Source organism: Carassius auratus, chromosome 2 (genome assembly GCF_003368295.1).
Source record: "Carassius auratus strain Wakin chromosome 2, ASM336829v1, whole genome shotgun sequence".
Lineage (NCBI taxonomy): Eukaryota > Metazoa > Chordata > Actinopteri > Cypriniformes > Cyprinidae > Carassius > Carassius auratus.
In genome coordinates this window covers 14570363-14590295 of record NC_039244.1, presented here as the reverse complement: position 1 = coordinate 14590295, position 19933 = coordinate 14570363, and the positions used below count along the sequence as shown (strand labels likewise).

Sequence of the window (19933 nt, the reverse complement as noted above, 5' to 3'; positions counted from 1 at the left end):
AGATGTAGATGAGTTTTCTTTATCAAGAAAGATTTGGAGAAATTTAGAATTACATCTCTTGCTCACCAATGGATCCTCTGTTGTGAATGGGTGCATATTTCTCTCCTCAGAGTCAGATAAAATAACTTTTTTCACTGGAGGAAGCAATATTATGGATAGAGGACTCATATTTTAGCTGGAAGCAACAGTTTGGAGTTAAAATCCAATTAACAACTCACTGATTCAATATTTCTAGCAAATAAGGTCAGGCCTGATGGTCATCCTGCACTGATATCTTATACATTATTTATTTATTTATTGTAAATTTGTTTGCACCCACAAGCTTCATAAGCAAGGTCAAAGGTGAGTCAGAAATGAACACATTGTTCTATTAATCATTGCTTTTTTGTACCAAACCAGGTGCATTCTTTTTCTCTGAGGATATTGAGATGTCTTATAATGTCCACTAGAGGACAGTGCTGCAATCTTTTGAACCTGCGCAAAAACACTGAAATAATAATTCAAAGTATTCAAATTCCTCAAACACTATACAAGACACACTTCCCAGGTAAAAATGCTTGTTGTGATGCTTGCTAATTCGGATTTCCCAAAATATCTGATAAAATCTAGATTTAATATATAGGATGCTGAGATCACATGACAACCCTGTTCTAGTCCCAGAGCTTTGGGGAGTAAAACGACCTACTTATAATTAATTAGGTAGTGATTGCACTTTTGTGTAATGTGCTGCTTTTAATTTGAGAAAATTAGGGTCAAAGTAGTTGCTTAGTATATAATTCAAGGCAATGTGCCATAGTGTTCACATCCTCCAATTGTTACAAGTTTTTATTTTTATCTGGGTCAATTAGTGCATTCAGAGACTTTCATACATTCATCTAATGGAAAGATCAAACTGTTATTGATAGCATAAGCTACTGTTGTCCAGTTGATAAAATAATGTTAAGCATTGTTAAACGGAGATAAGATTTGACTGTGCTGACAAACAACAAGGTCTCCTGCAAACTTCTGATTTAAAGTTGTTAGAGCTGTTTGATTCACCAGTTAACAGGAAATAACATGCTTGAATAATAGCCAACAGCCAGGGGAAAACACTGTATGGGCTCCTCTCCTCCTTACCTTAAAAACACCATCAGTAATGTGTATATCAAACGATAACAGACCTTCCCTTTCTTCAGTCTCTCCTTCTTCACCCTCCCCCTTGTAGGTGTTTTTTTTAACCACACCCATTTCCTTCTTTGTGGGACGAACTCTCCAAGAGCAACATCGCTCCTGCATTCCTGCCAGTGTGCACTGTGCTTCCCCGTGGCCTGACTGTAAACCAGGCCAGACTGCTGAGCTGTTTCTATGGTGCTACATCAGAGGCTTAAGAGTCACTGCACGCAGCCAGTCAGATGGGTTGTGGGTGAACCGTGTGGGCTATAGTAGCTAATAGAGTGAGTTTGTGAACTTACTTTGGGTTGGTACAGAAAGGACAACTTTCTTAAAAGAGAACAGAAGAATACTCCTCATCATCTTCAATGGAATGACGACTGGTTTGTGTTGCTGCAGTCTCAGAGTGGACATTGTGTCTTTGAAGCTACTGAGTTCAGTCACCTCCACTTACGTGTTATAGACCACTTTCTTCATGTTTTATGGGTGAGAAGTGAGCAAACGACGAGGAAGAATTCACCCTGAAAACAGGGTCAGAAAAAAACTTTTTTTTTTTTTTTTCATTTGCAAGGACATAACATAAGTTGTTCTGAAAGCTGTAATTCAGTGGCCATGGCAGATAATGTTATTGAGGAGACCGATAACTACCTTGGCAAAGATGAGCTGAACTGGGGCTATGAAGAAGGTAAGGACTCGATGAGAAAATCACTGGCTAATTCTAGTCTTTGTGAAACATGAAACTTTACTGTCACACCCATGATCAGGAATTACTATAAAAACAACATCTGATTCTTTAAATACACAGAAAGAATTAGCTGTGCTATTTGTGGTCAATAATGACCACTTCATAACCCTTTTTGACCAGCACTCTATTTATTTTTACCTTGTAAAGCGTGTTCATTAAATGAATGCATAAATAAAAATAAGTATTTGAAGCATAATTGAATAATGCATGTTTATTACGTGGAAAAAAGCAGAGAGAAAAAGTCATTTAAAATTCTATTTAAACCAAGATTGTTCAGTCATTTATGTCTATCAGCATTCATCTATAATATAATGTTTTTTTTACTAGTGAGATTTTAGATTAAAATATATGCATAGTGATTAGTAAAAAAAGAGAGAGAGAGAGAGAGGAGTGATTAATAGACAGGGTGAGTTGAAAAGCAGTAGAGGGGAAAAAAATTGTACATCCTGTATCCCCCGTGTCTGCTATTCCTGTTGGACCCCTCAGTAATGACTTTGAGAATTCTACAGACTTTATATAGTTTCAACATTGGGACAAAAACGTTTATTTTCTGTGATGGCCAAATATTTTATGTCTGTGCACAACACACTGACACAAAGTATCATGGTGCAAAAGTTTGACTGTTGCAAAAGTTTCAAGGTTGATCAGTGGGTCATGAACAAGGACAGTGTTATCCACTCAAAAGCAAGACAAGTATGCTTTGATAACCGCATTAGAATAAAATGTTATCAATCATTATAAGGTCGACTGAATCTATTTTTGTCTTTTTTGAACAAATCCAGGTGTTGAATGGGGTCTTCTGTTTCCTGAGGCAAATGGAGAGTACCAGTCCCCCATAAACCTTAACTCTAGGGAGGCCTGCTATGACCCGCGGCTCCTGGAGGTGGGGCTTAATCCCAACTATGTTGTTTGCAGGGACTGTGAAGTCATTAATGACGGTCACACTGTGAGGATCATGCTCAAGTCCAAATCAGGTATAACATGCTCTCTCCATGTTTGAATGTAAAGAAATAGTTCACTAAAAATGAAAATTCAGCCTTTTTTTTTTCTTTCTGCCTTGTTTACCAACATGTCATTCAAAAATTTTGCCAATATTTTCTTGACAATTTTTACAATTTTTAAGTTCCAAAAAGGACAGAAAAACAACTAAAAGTAACATAAAATAATAAAAGAACTCCCTGCGATTCTTGCTTTTTAGTGTCCTTTGCCTAAATTCAAAATTTTTATTCTACCATTGGACCGGGAGTTAATGTTATCAGTGGATGATTGCTACAATCTAAAAATGCTGGGCTATTTTTTCTACCCAACTGCTGGGTTGAGTGAGCCAGTTGGGTCATATGTTGGGTGTGTTTTTTCCAGTGCTGGGTAGTTTTAGTATTACAGCTGTTGGGTTAGTGGCTGTGTCAATCTCACAGATAGCTGAAACTTTACACACCCTCCCCTTCCCTACAATAAAACAACCCAGGGCTAGTCTCAGCCTCAGATGACATGCCCACAGACTGTTGGCTAAATGTCTGATGCATTTGGGACACAAAAGTGGAAACACTTCAGGAGTGTCGAAGTTGTCATCAGATTGGTTGACTTCTACAGGATTTCTGGGAGACGTGTGTGTCGCGTTCTTTAACGTTCCACCTGGAAACAAAGATGCAGTGGCACCAAACCTCCTTACAAAAGAAGAAAGCCGGATCAGCTAAACGCTGGATTTTTAAGAGTATGTTAAATATTTAAACTTCGCAGCATAGAATCTTTAAAATATGTCTGAGAGTTTTACACACTGGTCTGTTATTACAGTGACATTTCTACGCCTCAATACGTGATGATAAATGAAATGAACTGTGATTGGTTATTTAAAATGTCGGTAAAGTGGCCTCATGGGCCTTTCGAGTGTAAAAAAACACAGTATTTTTCACACAATTCACCAATCTGTATACAGCTTTTTTCACTGTCATAAAAACAGGCTGATGTCTTCCTTGTTCTATAAAGTCCCTCCTTCAGAAATACGTAACGAGTTCTGATTGGGCCAGTGGTTCCGGTGTTGTGATTCGACACCAGCTGAGCGCAGGCCGCCCTCCTGGAAACGCGATTGGGCTAGTTTTGAGAAGCAAGTTGGCAGGATTTTTTTGAAAAACTGGCAATCCTGATCTGAACGCACGTGCTGGAGATGGAGTTCTAATCACAGGAGTGTTTTTACTGACGAGATGCGCATGAAAATCGCATTCGATTTTTTTGCACAGCCTTAACATCTAGTTAACAAAGCTAAACAGCATTACCCTTTGTGAAATAAGTTACATAAACTGTTAAACGCACCAACTTAAATAATAAAATACACTTACCGGTTGTGGTCCATAAACAATGCCTTCTCCAGACAAAGAGGGAACTGATCCATCTTTCAAGAATAATCTTTGTGCGAATCCGGCATTAAACTGATTGAGATTGAGGAAGATTCTCAGCAAGCTGTCCTCAGCAAAATGAGCTGCACATAGTTTTGCATGTGGATTATAATTTTCGTAATTATATAATTATAATTTTTTTAACCGAGTTAAACATAAATTGTAACCATTAATCTCCAAGTACAGCGTACCTGGGAAGGCCAAACAAAGATGATTGGACTCAGAGATGAAAATAACAGCTTTTCAACGACATGGTGACAAACACAAACGCAACTCTTCCTCTTCTCCGTGCGAACGCAACAAGGCAACGCCCCCTTCTTGTGTATTCATGTGGGCGGAGGTTAGTCAAAAAACTGTTTTAGTGACGTCAGTACTGCAGGAACTAGAGGGATCTAGTCCAAACGGGTCGGGTTTTTTTTTTTTTTTTTTTTTTTTTTGCAGAATTCTGTTAAATAAAATATCTTGCTTGGCATTGAACTTTGAGCTTTAGAATTTTACAGATATTATTTATACTCTAACAACAACATTACACACTAACTAAAGTTTAAAACATGGGATCACGAAGAACGGGGCCTTTAAATATTTGTTCACACCATATCATTTGCAACCCTCGAGTCCCACGGAGGAGCTACAGAAGGATAAAAGGAGGAGTAACGACAGTGAAGGACGAGAGAGGACCAGCCCTGGATTTTATTTTGTGTTTTGGTTCAGTTTGTGCGTGACATTCATCTGTGAGGGGCTGTCGCGCTGTTTCATGTTTATTTTGTTCTTAAAGTTTTATTTGAATGTTTACCGGTTCCCGTCTGCTTCTTCCCGTGACTAAAAAACCACAAAATTAGTAAATTTAGATCTAATTCAAAATATTAACAAAAACTGTATCTCAATTATATAACAAACACAGGCCAGATGGACTAGATTTATGGTCTTTATTTTGGTGATTTTTAAGTTTGACAGGTAATGAGTTACATAATTATTTTTTTCATGTAAAAAATATCAGATTTATATGTTAGCAACTTCTTGATAATGTAATCTTATTATAGTAGTTTTTACAAATACTGGAAAAGGCAAATATCAGGCATAATATCTGACTTGGATTTATCGATTTAGTGGTTACCCTCTATTTGGAACATGAGGGTGATAAAAAAAAGAATGAATTTTGGACTGAATCTCTTTAACAAAGATCACAAAAGTGGCATCACAAGATGCTTTGCTTTCCTTGGTCACAGTGAGGTTAAATGACATAAATCTACTCTCGGTGAGAAACCTATATATACTACTTATGCACATTAAGCTTGCTTTATGTAATTTCATCCTGTTCTCTTTCCTGTGACCTTTGTCTCAGTTGTGACTGGGGGCCCGCTTCCTAGTGACCATGAGTATGAACTGAGCGAGGTGCGTTTCCACTGGGGGAGAGAAAACCAGAGAGGATCTGAACACACTGTCAACTTCAAGGCTTTTCCTATGGAGGTCAGTGTCACTGCGCCGTATTTGTCCGTATCAGCATTGGATCTTGTTGATCCTCTCACTTTTCTCATCCTTTCTGATGTTTGAGGGACAGACTAAAACAAGCCTGCTTCACACCGCACATATTTATTTTAGGGCCAAAATTAACAGCTCACAATATTCAAACTGCACAAGCCATGCAGGTAACACCAGCATGTCAGAAGCTATATCTGTTTTATTCATAAGGAAGGAATCCTTTTTAGGTACAAACCAATAAACTGGGACATCAATCCATGTCAAAAACAGCAATACCACATGCTCAAGTGAGAGATTTATCATCAAGTGATCTATTCATGTCACCTGTTTCTGACACCTGCTCCCTGCTCCTGGTCTTCTGTACACAAGGAGAAAGATAAGGACCCATTCTCAACATGTTACCATGTTTGTCAACCTCTTTACCATATCGCGTTTTCTCAAGTCGTTGGCACAATTGCGAGTCAAACCATCCCGAACACGGAATTGGCATTAAAGTATCATCAACTTTATGATTTGGCATACTTTGTATATGTTAATTTCAGTTTATTGCAGATCGCTCAGTTAGTAATAAATATCTCTCACAGCTTCATCTAATCCACTGGAACGCTACATTATTCAACAGCGTGGAGGAGGCCATGGGCAAGAAAAGGGGCATTCTCATCATCGCCCTATTTGTGCAGGTATCACTTGCTCACATATTGAAGGTCATGACAGATACAAAGCACCCAATAGGGTTATGTAAATAAACATTGTATCAGTGGTGTAAATATGGAAAACCTTTCAAGAGAAAGGCTGATTTTTCTCTTATTTGTTCTATGCAGATTGGGAAGGAACATCTTGGGCTGAAGGCCATCACAGACGTCCTGCAGGACTTGCAGTATAAGGTAAGTAGAAGAGCTGGCCCACTTCATACTATAGCCAAAAATATGACTCATACGCTTCTTGACCTAAAATCCTTTTTTTATGTGTACAGGGAAAGACAAAAATAATTCCATGTTTTAACCCCAACACATTACTGCCTGGTAAATCATTTATTTTGAATTCATAAGCGAATAAACTGATATTGGTTTTGATATTTTATTTTTACCCACAACTATATCTTGGTGTATGCTAGTTAAAGGTTAAGGTCACCAGTTGGTTTGTCTACCTCCTCAGATCCTCTCTTAAGAGATTACTGGGTGTATGAGGGCTCTTTAACTACTCCGCCCTGCAGTGAGAACGTCACCTGGATTCTTTACCGTTACCCCCTTACCATCTCTCAGATGCAGGTAACACATCAACAACTATTGTTAAATAATATTATTACTCAGGTACGTGTATAATATAGTCTAGTCAAATATAGTAGTGCTAAATGTAAAACAAAGTGCAAGAGGAGGATCAGGAACAAATAAGGAGTTTACTGATGACGAAGGGAGAATTCAGACAATATACTAGATAACATTTAGCATTAACATACAGATGCACATTCAGGTAAGGTTACAATACTTTAACAAGTCTACATACAAACACATCAACAATCACGGACCAGGGAGAACTCAACAGAACGGGTATTTAAACAATGAGAAGGTGATGAGGGGACTGGAAACAGGTGGGAAGAATCAGTTAACCAAAACTAGGAGGAAGAAGATTAAAAAAGGAAACAGAAAGTTCATAAACGTGACAAGTAGTGGCAAAAAGGGCCTGACCTAAAATTGCTATCTTTGCCCTTTATTCAGACAGCATCCAAACACAGCAGCTGTATAGTGTAAAACTTTTGTATATACTCTGCCTTTCAGTCCTCTTATCTATGATAATGCATAGAAACCTGCTTATTGATGAATGCACAAACAAATACAAGGGAGAGCCAATGTCAAAATATTAATAATATTAGAAATATTAATTACTGATTATATTATATTATAGTCAAAATGTGTACTCCATTTACTTTGAGCTTTTTGTTTTTCTATGTAATTTTTGGCATCGTAAAGTAAAACTCATTGTAACGATAAATTCACCTTCCTAATCATCGGCGAGAAGGAGGCGGGAACAATCAAATAAAGACTTCAATGACAAAAATAAACACAGAACAGCTCACCAGCCCCTCACGGACGACTGGTGCGCATAAATAAAAAGCAAAACATAAAATAATTGCCCAGGCCTGGTCCTCTCTCGTCCTTCACTATCGTCGCTCCAGTTTTATATCCTTCCATCTCCTCTGTGGGACTCAAGACCGGCGGTGGGGCGCAGGTGTCGCGGATTTCCCAATCACTCCACCGGCCTCGCTCGTTCCCACATCTCTCGGCCCTGCCCCACTCATCACACCCATATTCCATGAGAAATAGTAGTTTGCCTTTTTTTTGCAAAATAATTATTTCAGTTAAATACCTTAAACAAGTCTACAGGTTGTTTATTGATTGCTCGTCATCTCTCAACACACTAATAAATATATGAATACATACAAATCGGAAAAAACCTTGACGTGACTTGAACAGACTGCGGTTTTCCACAGTGATATACGTTATCATAAGTTAAATAACAATATATGCTGTTTGTCTGTAACTGCTTTATCTTTGATCTCAATGACTGGCAGAGCAGGGGTACTTTCAAGTAAAGGCCAGTCATATATTGATTATGAGGTCAAACATGAAAGCAGGTCAGGGTCTTGTCTGTGTTTGATGACTATAATAAACATTTTGATATAAATTGTTTCCTTTTTGGATTAAGTCGAAATGCAACACTGATATGTTATCCCTATTTCATACTTGTACAGTGTATATGACCCGGCTTATGTTATGACTTCAAATAAATACTTCAGGCTATTATAATAAGAATTTACAATGGATAAAAATAATAGTGAAAAAGAGGAAAAAATAGACAAGAAAATACTCTTGCTTCATCGTGTTTCCAAAAAAGCTCACACCTAGGGTCCAAATTCAACACTCACCCACGAGTAAGTAAAAGAATGGAGTTGCTTCCATTTTTCTGCCCTGTTTGTTAAGTCAAGTCAAATCTATTTATATATCGCTTTTCACAAAACACATAGTTTCAAAGCAGCTTCACAGAGAGACAAAATGTTAATGTTTATAATATCTTAATAACTTTTTGTCTCATAGTCACATTTAGCAAATTAAGGCTTGTCGAACATATAGTTTACATTTTGCAACAATACAAGCAATCAAGCAGTTGAGATTTGCTATATATCGCTTTTATATTTTTAGTCTACACTGTATAATGTGAATAATGCGAATAATGTTGGACATAAGAGCTAGGTGATAACATAGTTACATTTTGCAAGGAAATGTATTTTTTAAGGAAAAATTAAGGAAATGTTTGTATAAATTTATATAGAGTAGCAATTATTAGCAAATATTGTTAGGTAACAATGAACATTTTCCTGTGGTAAATCAATCAAGCAGTTGAGGTTGAGGTACTGTGTGAGTCTACTGTATGTATCTAGTAAACAAGGTTGAATATACTAGTTATACAATTCATTATTAATGATTAATTTATTCATTTACTTGAATTTAATTCATATTTGTTCCAAAAAAATAAATAAATACACACTTATGCAAAGTAAATGTAATAAATTATTTGTAGTCAGGACATTTTCTGAATTCAGGCATCAATGCTGTCTGTGGAAAGAGTAAATTTTATCTCACCCACTGCTGTATAGTAACATGAGGTCAGACAGTACACGGGTGAATGCTGGCATTCTTTCAACTAACATTCAACACTTTTCTCTGCCCCAGATTGAGGAATTTCGTCGTCTCAGGTCCCATATTAAAGGAGCAGAGCTTCTAGAAGGCAACGATGGGATGCTGGGGGACAACTTCAGGCCCACCCAGCCCCTGAGCGACAGGGTGGTCAGGGCAGCCTTCCAGTAAAGCCCCCACTGCAGAATCCATTTTTAATCTGCCATAGGTACATTTTCAGGAGATTGTATTCTGTTCTTAGTTTATTCAAGAGGAGTGCCCTAATTTGATCATAATGTGATGGATTATGTATGGCTTTGGCTGCTATTGTAAAGGAGGAGTTAGATTAGGCTCTTCACATTAACTGATTAAGTGTCTCATTGTCTGTGTTGCAACAAGAGCCCACCTGCATTTTCCAAATACAAAACTGTTGGCGCTTCCAAAATTATCCATCTCCATGTGACCATTATTCTGACCAATAACCATACAAAAGCTCCTGCTTAGTGTCCAGTAGCTTAATGGAAACAGGCCAAGTTCTCTTTGCAGTATCAGCATCACTATACAATAGAGTGCTGCAAAGGTTAGAGTAATAGAGTAACCCACTTCCTTGATCTAGGGCTAGCTGCAGCATTGTCTATGGCTTTGTCCATTTCTAGAGCTCTCAAGGGGCCGGCTCTGCCTGCACATTACTCATAATGAAATGAGACTTTGAGCAGACTAATTTAGACCATGATGATGCAGTGCAACTAAAAGACTACTGATGTATGCTAAAGTATTACTTTGGCACTACTACTGTTTATATACTAAACTTCTTTTAAAAAACAGAAAGGAATAGTTTTAAAGGAATAGTTCACCACAACATAAAAATGTGCTAAACATGAACTCACCCTCAGGCTTGAACAATGGATAAAAGCATTACAATAATCCATTATAATCCAATAATCGATTAACATCTTGTGATTTTAAATGATTGACTGAATCAGATGAGATGACTGGAGAATGCAATATTACGGACAGAGGACTTATATTTTAGCCAAAAGCAACAGTTTGAAGTTAAAAGGATCCTAAGGTAACACTTTATTTTGATAGTCCACTTTAGACTTTCTACTACGAGTAAGTAACTTTGCAACTACATGTCAACTAGCAGTTAGTAGCGTATTAGTAGACTTTCTTCCTAAATATCTTCTAACACTTTCTTTGTCAACTTATAATAACCCTAAACCTACCCCTAGCCTAACAGTCTTCTCTGAGAGTTAGTAGACATGTAGTTGCAAATTAATGAGAATTAACTGACATGTAGTTACAAAGTTATAGTTAGTAGAATGTCTAAAGTGGACTCTAAATAAAGTATAACTGATCCTAATGATCGATTTGTTTAATACAGACATGCAACTTTTTCACTTCACAAGACATTAATTGATGGACTGGAATCATGTGGATTATTGTGATGCTTTTATCAGCTGTTTGGACTCTCATTCTGATGGCACCCATTTACTGCATAGGATCCATTGGTGAGTAACTGATGTAATGTTAAATTTCTCTGAATCTGTTCTGATATAAATGACCTGAGAATTTGTACATTTTCACAAATGTATTATTTTTGGGGGTGAACTAAATGCTTTATCATGTAACTTGCAGTGCTGAGTAATAGACTTTAGAAAAGCTACTCAAGCACTCTTCTTCCGTTTAGCACAGGTTAGCATTTCCTCTATGTTTGTTTGAGGTGATGATGATGTCATTCACCTCATATGTGATTCATATAACTGACTCATACAAGCCATGAGCTTGTATTTACACCACAATAGACAAAAACCCTTCAAACAAAGAGTAAAAGTCATTTACCACTTCCTACATTTTATATAAAAGATACCCAACTAGGTCAAGTTTGTTGCAATCATCTTCAAGCATGGTCATGAACTGTCAGTAAATCAGACTGAAGTCAGGATGTAGATGAGCTGAATCAGTACTAACCAGTAAAACTGATGTCAGTCAACAGATTAGGCAATTATAAGTGTCTTCACTGATAGTATTTGGTTTCCTCTGTATTATTTGGCAAATTAGTAATGTTAAGACCGCTTTCTCTTCTGCTAAGGTGGTTTTTTTGTTGTTGTTTTTTTTAGCCTCACATACATATTTATACCTTCACACATTTTTCCATCGCTCTTTCCTCTGTCTTTAAATATCTCCCCCATCTCTCTCTCTCCTTCTCTCTCTCTCTCACATACGCACGCACACATGCACACACACACACACACACACACACACACACACACACACACACACACACACACACACACACACATATGAAGGTAATTTAATGCCAAAAAGATTTGGATAAGCAGGGTAAGAGTTGTGGTAGTGTACATAAAACTGGAAGTGTAAATTAAATTTGCATGCGCAAGATAAACTTTCTAAAGGTGTAAATCGTTTTTCAAGCGTAAGAAAAAAATGAAAAAATTTGCTGCATTTTACTGTTACTTATAAGTGTAATTCAAGTTTTGTGAAAGCATACACTTTTGGCATGTTGTTTTCACTAAAATATGGTCAAAAGCACTGCAAGCCTGGGAACAGGGATTTGCAAGTGAAAACACCAATTTAAAGAACTGCAAAACTAATTAACTGCATAGAACCAATCTGAATGTGTAAAAAAATTAAATGTTGCTAATTTTTAAATGACGTGTTGTGCACGTGGGGCAAAACGTTCTTGAAATAAACCAATATTTACAGCTCCATCTTTCTCTGAGCTTAAAAGTTTTGCAAGCATGAGGGGGAGGGCGTGTCCACCATCTTCTTGTAGCCAATCACATGAGGCTCTCACTGACTCTCCATTTACTCTTATCCAGTAGGCTCAATAAACACATAATCTGTCAAAACATTAATCTTCAATTTGTTCCGGATCATTCTCTCTGCCAGAATGGTACCTTTAATGTACACACAGACTACATTAAAAATAAATACACAATAACTTAATTAAAACATGATACTTTAAGTTGTGTACCATTATTCTAGACTCCCATGTGTTCATACTTAATTGTGTGTTGGTGTTGACTAACGGAAAACCTACACTTCAAATATAATAAAATAAAAAAACCTTGATTAAATAAGTCTTTAATGATGTCTAAATATATATCCAAATTAAAGTAACTAATTATGTGGGAATCCAACTTTCCCAGCCACTAGGGAACACACAGCAATGTTTATATGTATATACAGCTAAACAAAATGGTATTACAGATGATAAATGGTGAATAAAGTCCCAATAAGTTAGAGATAATAACTATTTTATTAATATTTAGTCAAATCCCCTTAAATGACAACATTTTAAAGAATTTTATTATTATTATTATTATATATGTAGCCAGAACAATCCGGAAATAATAGAAAATTAATGTTTTGGCATATTGTGTGTATTGTACCAATCAGATAAGAGTAAATGGAGGGTCAGTGGCTGCATCCGAAAACTTAGGCAGGTGACTTGCTGCCTTGCTGTCTAATCAGGCAATGACTTTGCAGGCAGCGTTTCCCGAAGGCACCTCATGAAACGGATTTCGGAAAGGCTTTTGAGGCGGAGTAATGGTTTAATGATCTACAGCAAAATATAGAGAGCTTTGGTGATAACTAAGTGGATATTTCATTACTGCAATGTTAATTTCTCGCTAGAAATGACATAAAAAGTGGAAAACGTTATTCAGAAACATGCATTTACACACAAACTGACCACCAACCGCAACTTTCAGACGCCATGTTTATTTTATGGCTTAACTGTCACAGAATTGAACGCACAGGATTGTGGGATATCAAAGGCAGCGAAGGATACATCTATGCTGCCTTCAAAAACTGGCCAGATGAAGGGATCTCTGGAGACAGGAAATGAAGCTGACATTGATTTCGGACGTGCCTTGATGCCTTTCTGCCTTGGAATGCGACCTCCGAAGGCAGCATTTTTCAGTTTTCGGATGCAGCCAGTGAGAGCCTCATGTGATTGGCTACAAGAAGGTGGTGGAACCGCCCTCCCCTCATGCTTGCAAAACTCAGTGTGACGAACCGTGCACCAGAGAGACACAGGGAGATAGTGAGATCCAATGGCAGGTATTTATTAACAATTCAGGGTAATCCAATTCGTGGTCAAACATAAGCCAGGGTCAAAACCAAACAAGCAGTAAAGAAAACAAACAAAACAAAAAGAGGGAACAGAAAGGAAAGGAACGGGATCTCGGATGACGAGAAAGGCAAGGGACAATCTCGGAAGACTAGAAAGCTGGTAATACGAAAGGTAAGGACTCCATACAAACAACAGGGAAAGACCTCCGTGTGGTCGGGACGGATGCCCCCCAGGGCAGAACAGAAGACCACCACATCCGTGTGGTCGAAGCAGATGCCCCCCAGGGTGAAGCAGAAGACCACCACATCCTTGTGGTCGAGGCAGAAAGCCCCCAGGGCGGAGCAGAAAACCACCACATCCGTGCAGCCAGACCAACGGGAGGACAAGCCTGGTTGGGTAAGTCTGAAACATAGAACATGAACCTGCTAGGGGTAGCCTCCGTGGCCACAACAGGAACAGTGGGGTGCTCAGAGAGTTCGACCGAGACATGATGAGTCTCTGGAAGTTCCGCAGAGGCAAGGAGAGACTCTGGTAGTTCATCACAGCCGTAGAGAGACTCGAGTAGTTCCACAGAGAAGTGACGAAACTCTGGTGACCCATTGTGTTTATACTGGATTCCATAAGATCGGTGCTGACATGACTCTGATCATGAAGATTATTGGTGACTTGCAGTTGTTCATGAAGATCAATGGTGACTTGCCTTTGTTCATGAAGATCACTGGTGACTTGACTCTGTCCTTGAAGATCACCAGTGACTTGACTCTGTCCTTGAAGATCACCAGTGACTTGACTCTGTCCTTGATCACCAGTGACTTGACTCTGTCCTTGAAGATCACCAGTGACTTGACCCTGTCCTTGATCACCAGTGACTTGACTATGTCTTTGAAGATCACCAGTGACTTGACTCTGTCCTTGATCACCAGTGACTTGACTCTGTCCTTGAAGATCACCAGTGACTTGACTCTGTCCTTGATCACCAGTGACTTGACTCTGTCCTTGAAGATCACCAGTGACTTGACCCTGTCCTTGATCACCAGTGACTTGACTCTGTCCTTGAAGATCACCAGTGACTTGACTCTGTCCTTGATCACCAGTGACTTGACTCTGTCCTTGAAGATCACCAGTGACTTGACTCTGTCCTTGATCACCAGTGACTTGACTCTGTCCTTGAAGATCACCAGTGACTCGACCCTGTCCTTGAAGATCACCGGTGACTTGACTCTGAAAGGTCAACGGTGACTAGCCTTGACTCTGGAAAGTCCATGGTGACTAGCCCTGACTCTGGAAGGTCAATGGTGACTAGCCCTGACTCTGGAAGGTCAATGGTGACTAGCCCTGACTCTGGAAGGTCAACGGTGACTAGCCTTGATTCTGGAAGGTCAACGGCGACTAGCCCTGACTCTGGAAGATCAACGGTGACTAACCCTGACTCTGGAGGGTCCACGATCACCTGACTCGACTCTGGATGGTCAACCGGAACCTGACTTGACTCTGGAAGGTCAACAGGAACTAGTCTTGTCTCTGGGAGGTCGACGGTGACTAACCCTGACTCTGGAGGGTCCATGAGCACCTGACTCGACTCTGGATGGTCAACAGGAACCTGACTCGACTCTGGATAGTCATCTGGAATTTGACTAGACTCCGGAAGGTCAACAGGATCTAGCCCTGACTCTGGAAGGTCAACGGTGACTAACCCTGACTCTGGAAGTCCATGAGCACCTGACTCGACTCTGGAGGGTCCATGAGCACCTGACTCAACTTTGGAGGGTCAATCGGAATCTGACTCAACGCTGGAAAGTCAACGGGCACCTGCCTCGACTCTGGAGGGTCAACGTGAATATGACTCGACTCTGGAAGGTCAACCGGAACCTGACTCAACTCTGGAAAGTCAATGGGAACCTGACTCAACTCAGGAAAGCCCACTGTAGCTGCCATCCTCTGCAGTGGCTCCGAGCTGGCGGCCATCTTGTGCAGTGGCGCTGGGTTGGTGGCCATCTTGTACTGTGGTGCTGGCTCAGCAGACGTGATGTGAACACTCTTGGGAATCTCTAGGATCTTTGACAGCATGAAGAAATAATCCAAAAACATCTCGGCAGCCATCTTGGGCGTTGGCGCTGAGCTGGCGGCCATCTTGCCTCGTGGTGCTGAGCTGGCAGCCATCTTGTGCTGTGGTGTTGGGCTGTCTTCCATCTTGCCTCGTGGTTCTGTGCAATGGTGCTGGGTCGGCGGTCATTCTCCGCAGCGGCGCTGGGCTGGCGGCCATCTTGTGCAGCGGCACTGGACTGGCGGCCATCTTGTGCAGCTGCGCTGGCTCGGCAGACTTGCGCCTCCTTTCCTCTCTCCGTCCACCATGGTGAGACGGCGGTTCCCAACCGAAATCAGGGTCGCCAGTGGGCCATATTGGAGAGTGATGCCGGACCTCCTCTCGACCACTCACTCCTGAGCCTGGTCCCACGGAACACGACAAGGCGAGAACCCTCGAACCCATTCCTCACCCACTCGGAGACTGGGGAGGAAATATGAAAAGACATACCGCTGGATCTCTTTGGATGGAGTCCTTCTGTGACGAATTGTGCACCAGAGAGACACAGGGAGATAGTGAGACAAAAACAAAACAAAAAGAGGGAACAGGAAGGAAAGGAACGGGAACTCGGATGACGAGAAAGGCAAGGGAAAATCTCGGAAGACGAGAAAGCTGGTAATACGAAAGGTAAGGACTCCATACAAACAACAGGAAAAGACAGGAATGTATAGGGAGGCTAATGACAATAGATTTCCTGCACCTTGTGCAATTATCAGGAGTGCAATTACTGTGAAGACAGAACCAGACTAGAGGAATTCTAGTGCCTACGGTGAAGTGCCTAAGGGGAAGTGAGCTCACTAGTGGACACCCAGGGAAACAGAGACTAGACAGCGTGACACTCAGTCAGTGAGAGAATCGTGCCAAAATTGTAAGCTCAGAGAAGAGAAAGACAGAGTTGTAAATATTGGTTTATTTTGGGAACTTTTGCCCCACGTGCACAACAAGTCATTTAGACATTTGCAACAGTTTTTTTTTTACATATACAGATTGGTTCTATGCAGTCGATTCGCTTTGCAGTTCTTTAAACTGTTGTTTTCGCTTGCAAATCACTCTTCACAGGCTTGCAGTGCTTTTGACTGTCTTTAAGTGAAAACAACTGTGGCGGGAGGACCAAACGACAGACACAGTGGGTGTGGCTTCAGGACTCTGTGAAGCTTTTATTAACAGAATAAAACTAAACGAAAAAAAGTGTCCAAAGGGGAAGAGTTCCCAAAACAAACGGGATCTGGTGTCCTCATTGTGCTGCGAGGTTAGTGTGGGTCAGGCAGTGTTCATGGAGGAAGGGTCCAGGTAAGGGGCAGAGTGGCTGCGGCGCTTGACGGGGATGGGTGGCCCGGCGTCCTGGCCTGATGGCCGTGTAAACGTGTGGGGTTCTCGTCCAGACCACGGGTCCAGCAGCTCACGTCTCTGGTGGCACGGGAATCCCTCAACGCACCTTTCCTGGACCCACGAGGACACCAGTGTGCATGCACAGAAAAGAGACTGTTCTCCCGAGGAGAGGCACATTGGGCTTTTCAACAGCGGCGGTAATGAGGCTCCATTTACATCAGGTGTGCCCCATCACACGCCGCCAGCCCTGGCAGATCCAGCGCCCCTCCTCTCTCACACACAAACTCCTGTTGGGAGCCCGGTGAAGGGCGGCGATTTAGGACGGGGTGCCGATGATAATTAGGGGGAGGCTGCTGACTCATCACGCAACGTAAGTGCAGAAAAATGGAAGTCAGAAGAATGCAGATAATATTTATTTTGCTCTAGCATGGAGCTGAAGTTACACAAAACTTGAAATACACTTATGAGTAACAGTAAAATGCTTCAGATAATTTTTTCTTACCCTTGAAACATGATTTACACCTTTACAAAGCTTCTCTTGCGCATACAAATTTAATTTGTGCATACAGTTTAATGTTCACTTACACAACTCTTACCCTGCATGTGCAAATCTTTTTTTGGCATTAAATTACCTTCATATTCACACACTACTTCCTCTGTGCTAAGTAACAGAGAGCACATGCATGACAAGCTGATGGAAGCACAGTGAGATATTGTTCATGTGTAATGGATCTCTAATGGTCACATGACTGCCTCACAAAACAGCAATCTGTTGGTCGGCATGAGAATTGGGGGTCCACAGATCCTAATTCTCTTCCTATTTCAAATCAAAAAGTCCCAGTTGGAAATTAATGGTAAAGCCCTTAGAAGAAGAAGAAGAAGAAGAAGAAATAATATATATTTTTTCCAAACATGTTATTCATAAATAGATACTGCTGACCAGAATCTATACTTCTGTAATCTATAACAGCATTACATTTATTTCAATTTCACGTCTTTAGATCAAACTCTATGCTTATAAATAGGGACTTTCAAAATAGAAAATTCTTGACTATAAATAAAATTCACATTCAGCTAAATCTACATATGCATTTATGAATGTTTTGGTTTATTTTTGCATTACACATCCTGTACAATGTTTGTATATTTGTGGTTTCCTCCTGTGCGTGGACTTTTTGTGTGCCTTTGTTGGTTATAAATCAGCCTACTGGTTTTGCTCAGTAAGTGTCTCATTCATTGTAAAAGCAAGCTCTTCAGAAGGACATCATAATCAGACTATCTATCTATCTATATATACATATATGTATCTAATATATACAATATATTTCTATGCATGTAGCATATTTAAACCTCTTTTTTTATCTTTCAGAGATTATAATGATGAAGAACTATAGATGAAGGCTCTACAAATGTCCTGGCTAAAGTGAAAGTTCATCGCTTCCTGTAGAGTTGCTTGGGTAGTGTATTGTAGTTAACCGCCCTGAGTATGGCCGTGATGTGTGCAAAAGCTGCTTTTACCATGCACTTAAAACACAATTATACTGGATTTCATATAAACAAGAGGAAGCCAGTGAGCATGAAGAGGCGCCATGTGATAAGCTTACAGTTGAATAAGAAAAAGTGAAGGAGCATATTAATGCTTTAACAATATATAGCAAGTGTGTAGTCTTATAAATGTGGCTTTATGGGAATGTAATACTACACAATAAAAATATACATGACTGACATATAATGTAGGCAGGCACATATCATATACAGTTTGATGTTTGATTATTTCTGATATTTTGATGTAATTTGATATGGTCAGAATCAGTTTAGTAATTTCAGAAGATATAAATGTCTGTACATTGAATGCTTTTAAATACTAGCACTAAAATAAATTCATGCTGTTGAATGAACTGATTAAAGCTGCGGTAGGGAACTTTTGACGCTCTAGCGGTTAATAAACAGAACTGCATATAAACAGATAATTTTTGATTGCACATTGCTAGCTAGCAATATGTCGCAGAGCTCCCTTTTTTTTTTTTTTTTTTTTTTTAGCAAAAATCCCCAGCTTGATGGACAGCCGGACACAAGGCCTAACGTTACACCTGATGAGGATGTTTCTTCCTCCCCAGGCCCAACATCAACAGATGTGACTCCTCCTGCACTCCTGGCTATGGAAAAAACTCCTCCTTCAAAATTGGTCCAAAATTATCCAACATTTGCTCAAATGGTTTGCTTGCTGTGCCTTGCAGGGCTTGGCCCCGTATTGCTGCTTGTAGCTATATTATTAGGGGCCCATCACTGAAGGTTCAATTTTTTTCTTCCGCCGCAAGTCTATGGCAGCCCATAGAACCAGTCGCGGGAAAGTTGTATAATTTGGCACACTGATAGAGGACAGTCCCAACATTAACTATTGCAAATTTGAAGTCTCTAACTTCAACTCTCTAGCGCCGCCACTTGTCCAAAGTTTCAATATTTTTATGCTAATAACTTTTGAACTGTAAACCAGAAAATGAAAATTCTTTTTTTCCTCTGAATCCTTGGCTAATGCCAAGTCGAATGAACCCCAAAATCACAAGGTTTAGTTTTTTTATTATTTCCAATTTTTCGATTTACCTTACGGTTTATAATTACACTTATTAAAGTGCTAAGAACATTTTATTGCTTCAGCCTATTGCAATAAAACTGATCTCAAAATATTCCCTGGCTTATGCCGATAACATAGGTACCTAATGTGCCAGAGTAACTGAACTTCCTGTCCGCCATTTTGATTTATGTTGAAAACCTACTTTTTCGAACTCCTGATCAAGTGTTTGTTCGATTTTCACCAAAATTTAATCAGATGATCTCTAGACTGTGCTGACAAAACAATATGGATAATGTATCAATACACAAAACTGTTTTCGCATAGCACCGTGATGAATTTGAGGCATCATGCCAAAATGACACTTGAGGCTGTATCTCTGCAATGCTTTGGCATATCGACACCAAACTTTGTGT

The 19933-nt window shown here is 39.8% G+C and overlaps 1 protein-coding gene across 1 annotated transcript; it reads left to right on the top strand.

The window, feature by feature from the left end:
* Nucleotides 1–1236: 1236 nt before the first annotated feature.
* Nucleotides 1237–18846, top strand: LOC113117044 (carbonic anhydrase-related protein). The gene is made up of 9 exons (XM_026285424.1): nucleotides 1237–1834; nucleotides 2677–2868; nucleotides 5627–5751; nucleotides 6348–6443; nucleotides 6585–6647; nucleotides 6737–6785; nucleotides 6919–7031; nucleotides 9492–9663; nucleotides 18318–18846. Exons 1-8 carry the CDS (start codon nucleotides 1762–1764, stop codon nucleotides 9624–9626), a joined length of 846 nt encoding a protein of 281 aa, XP_026141209.1. The 5' UTR covers nucleotides 1237–1761; the 3' UTR covers nucleotides 9627–9663; nucleotides 18318–18846.
* The last annotated feature ends 1087 nt before the right edge of the window (nucleotides 18847–19933 follow it).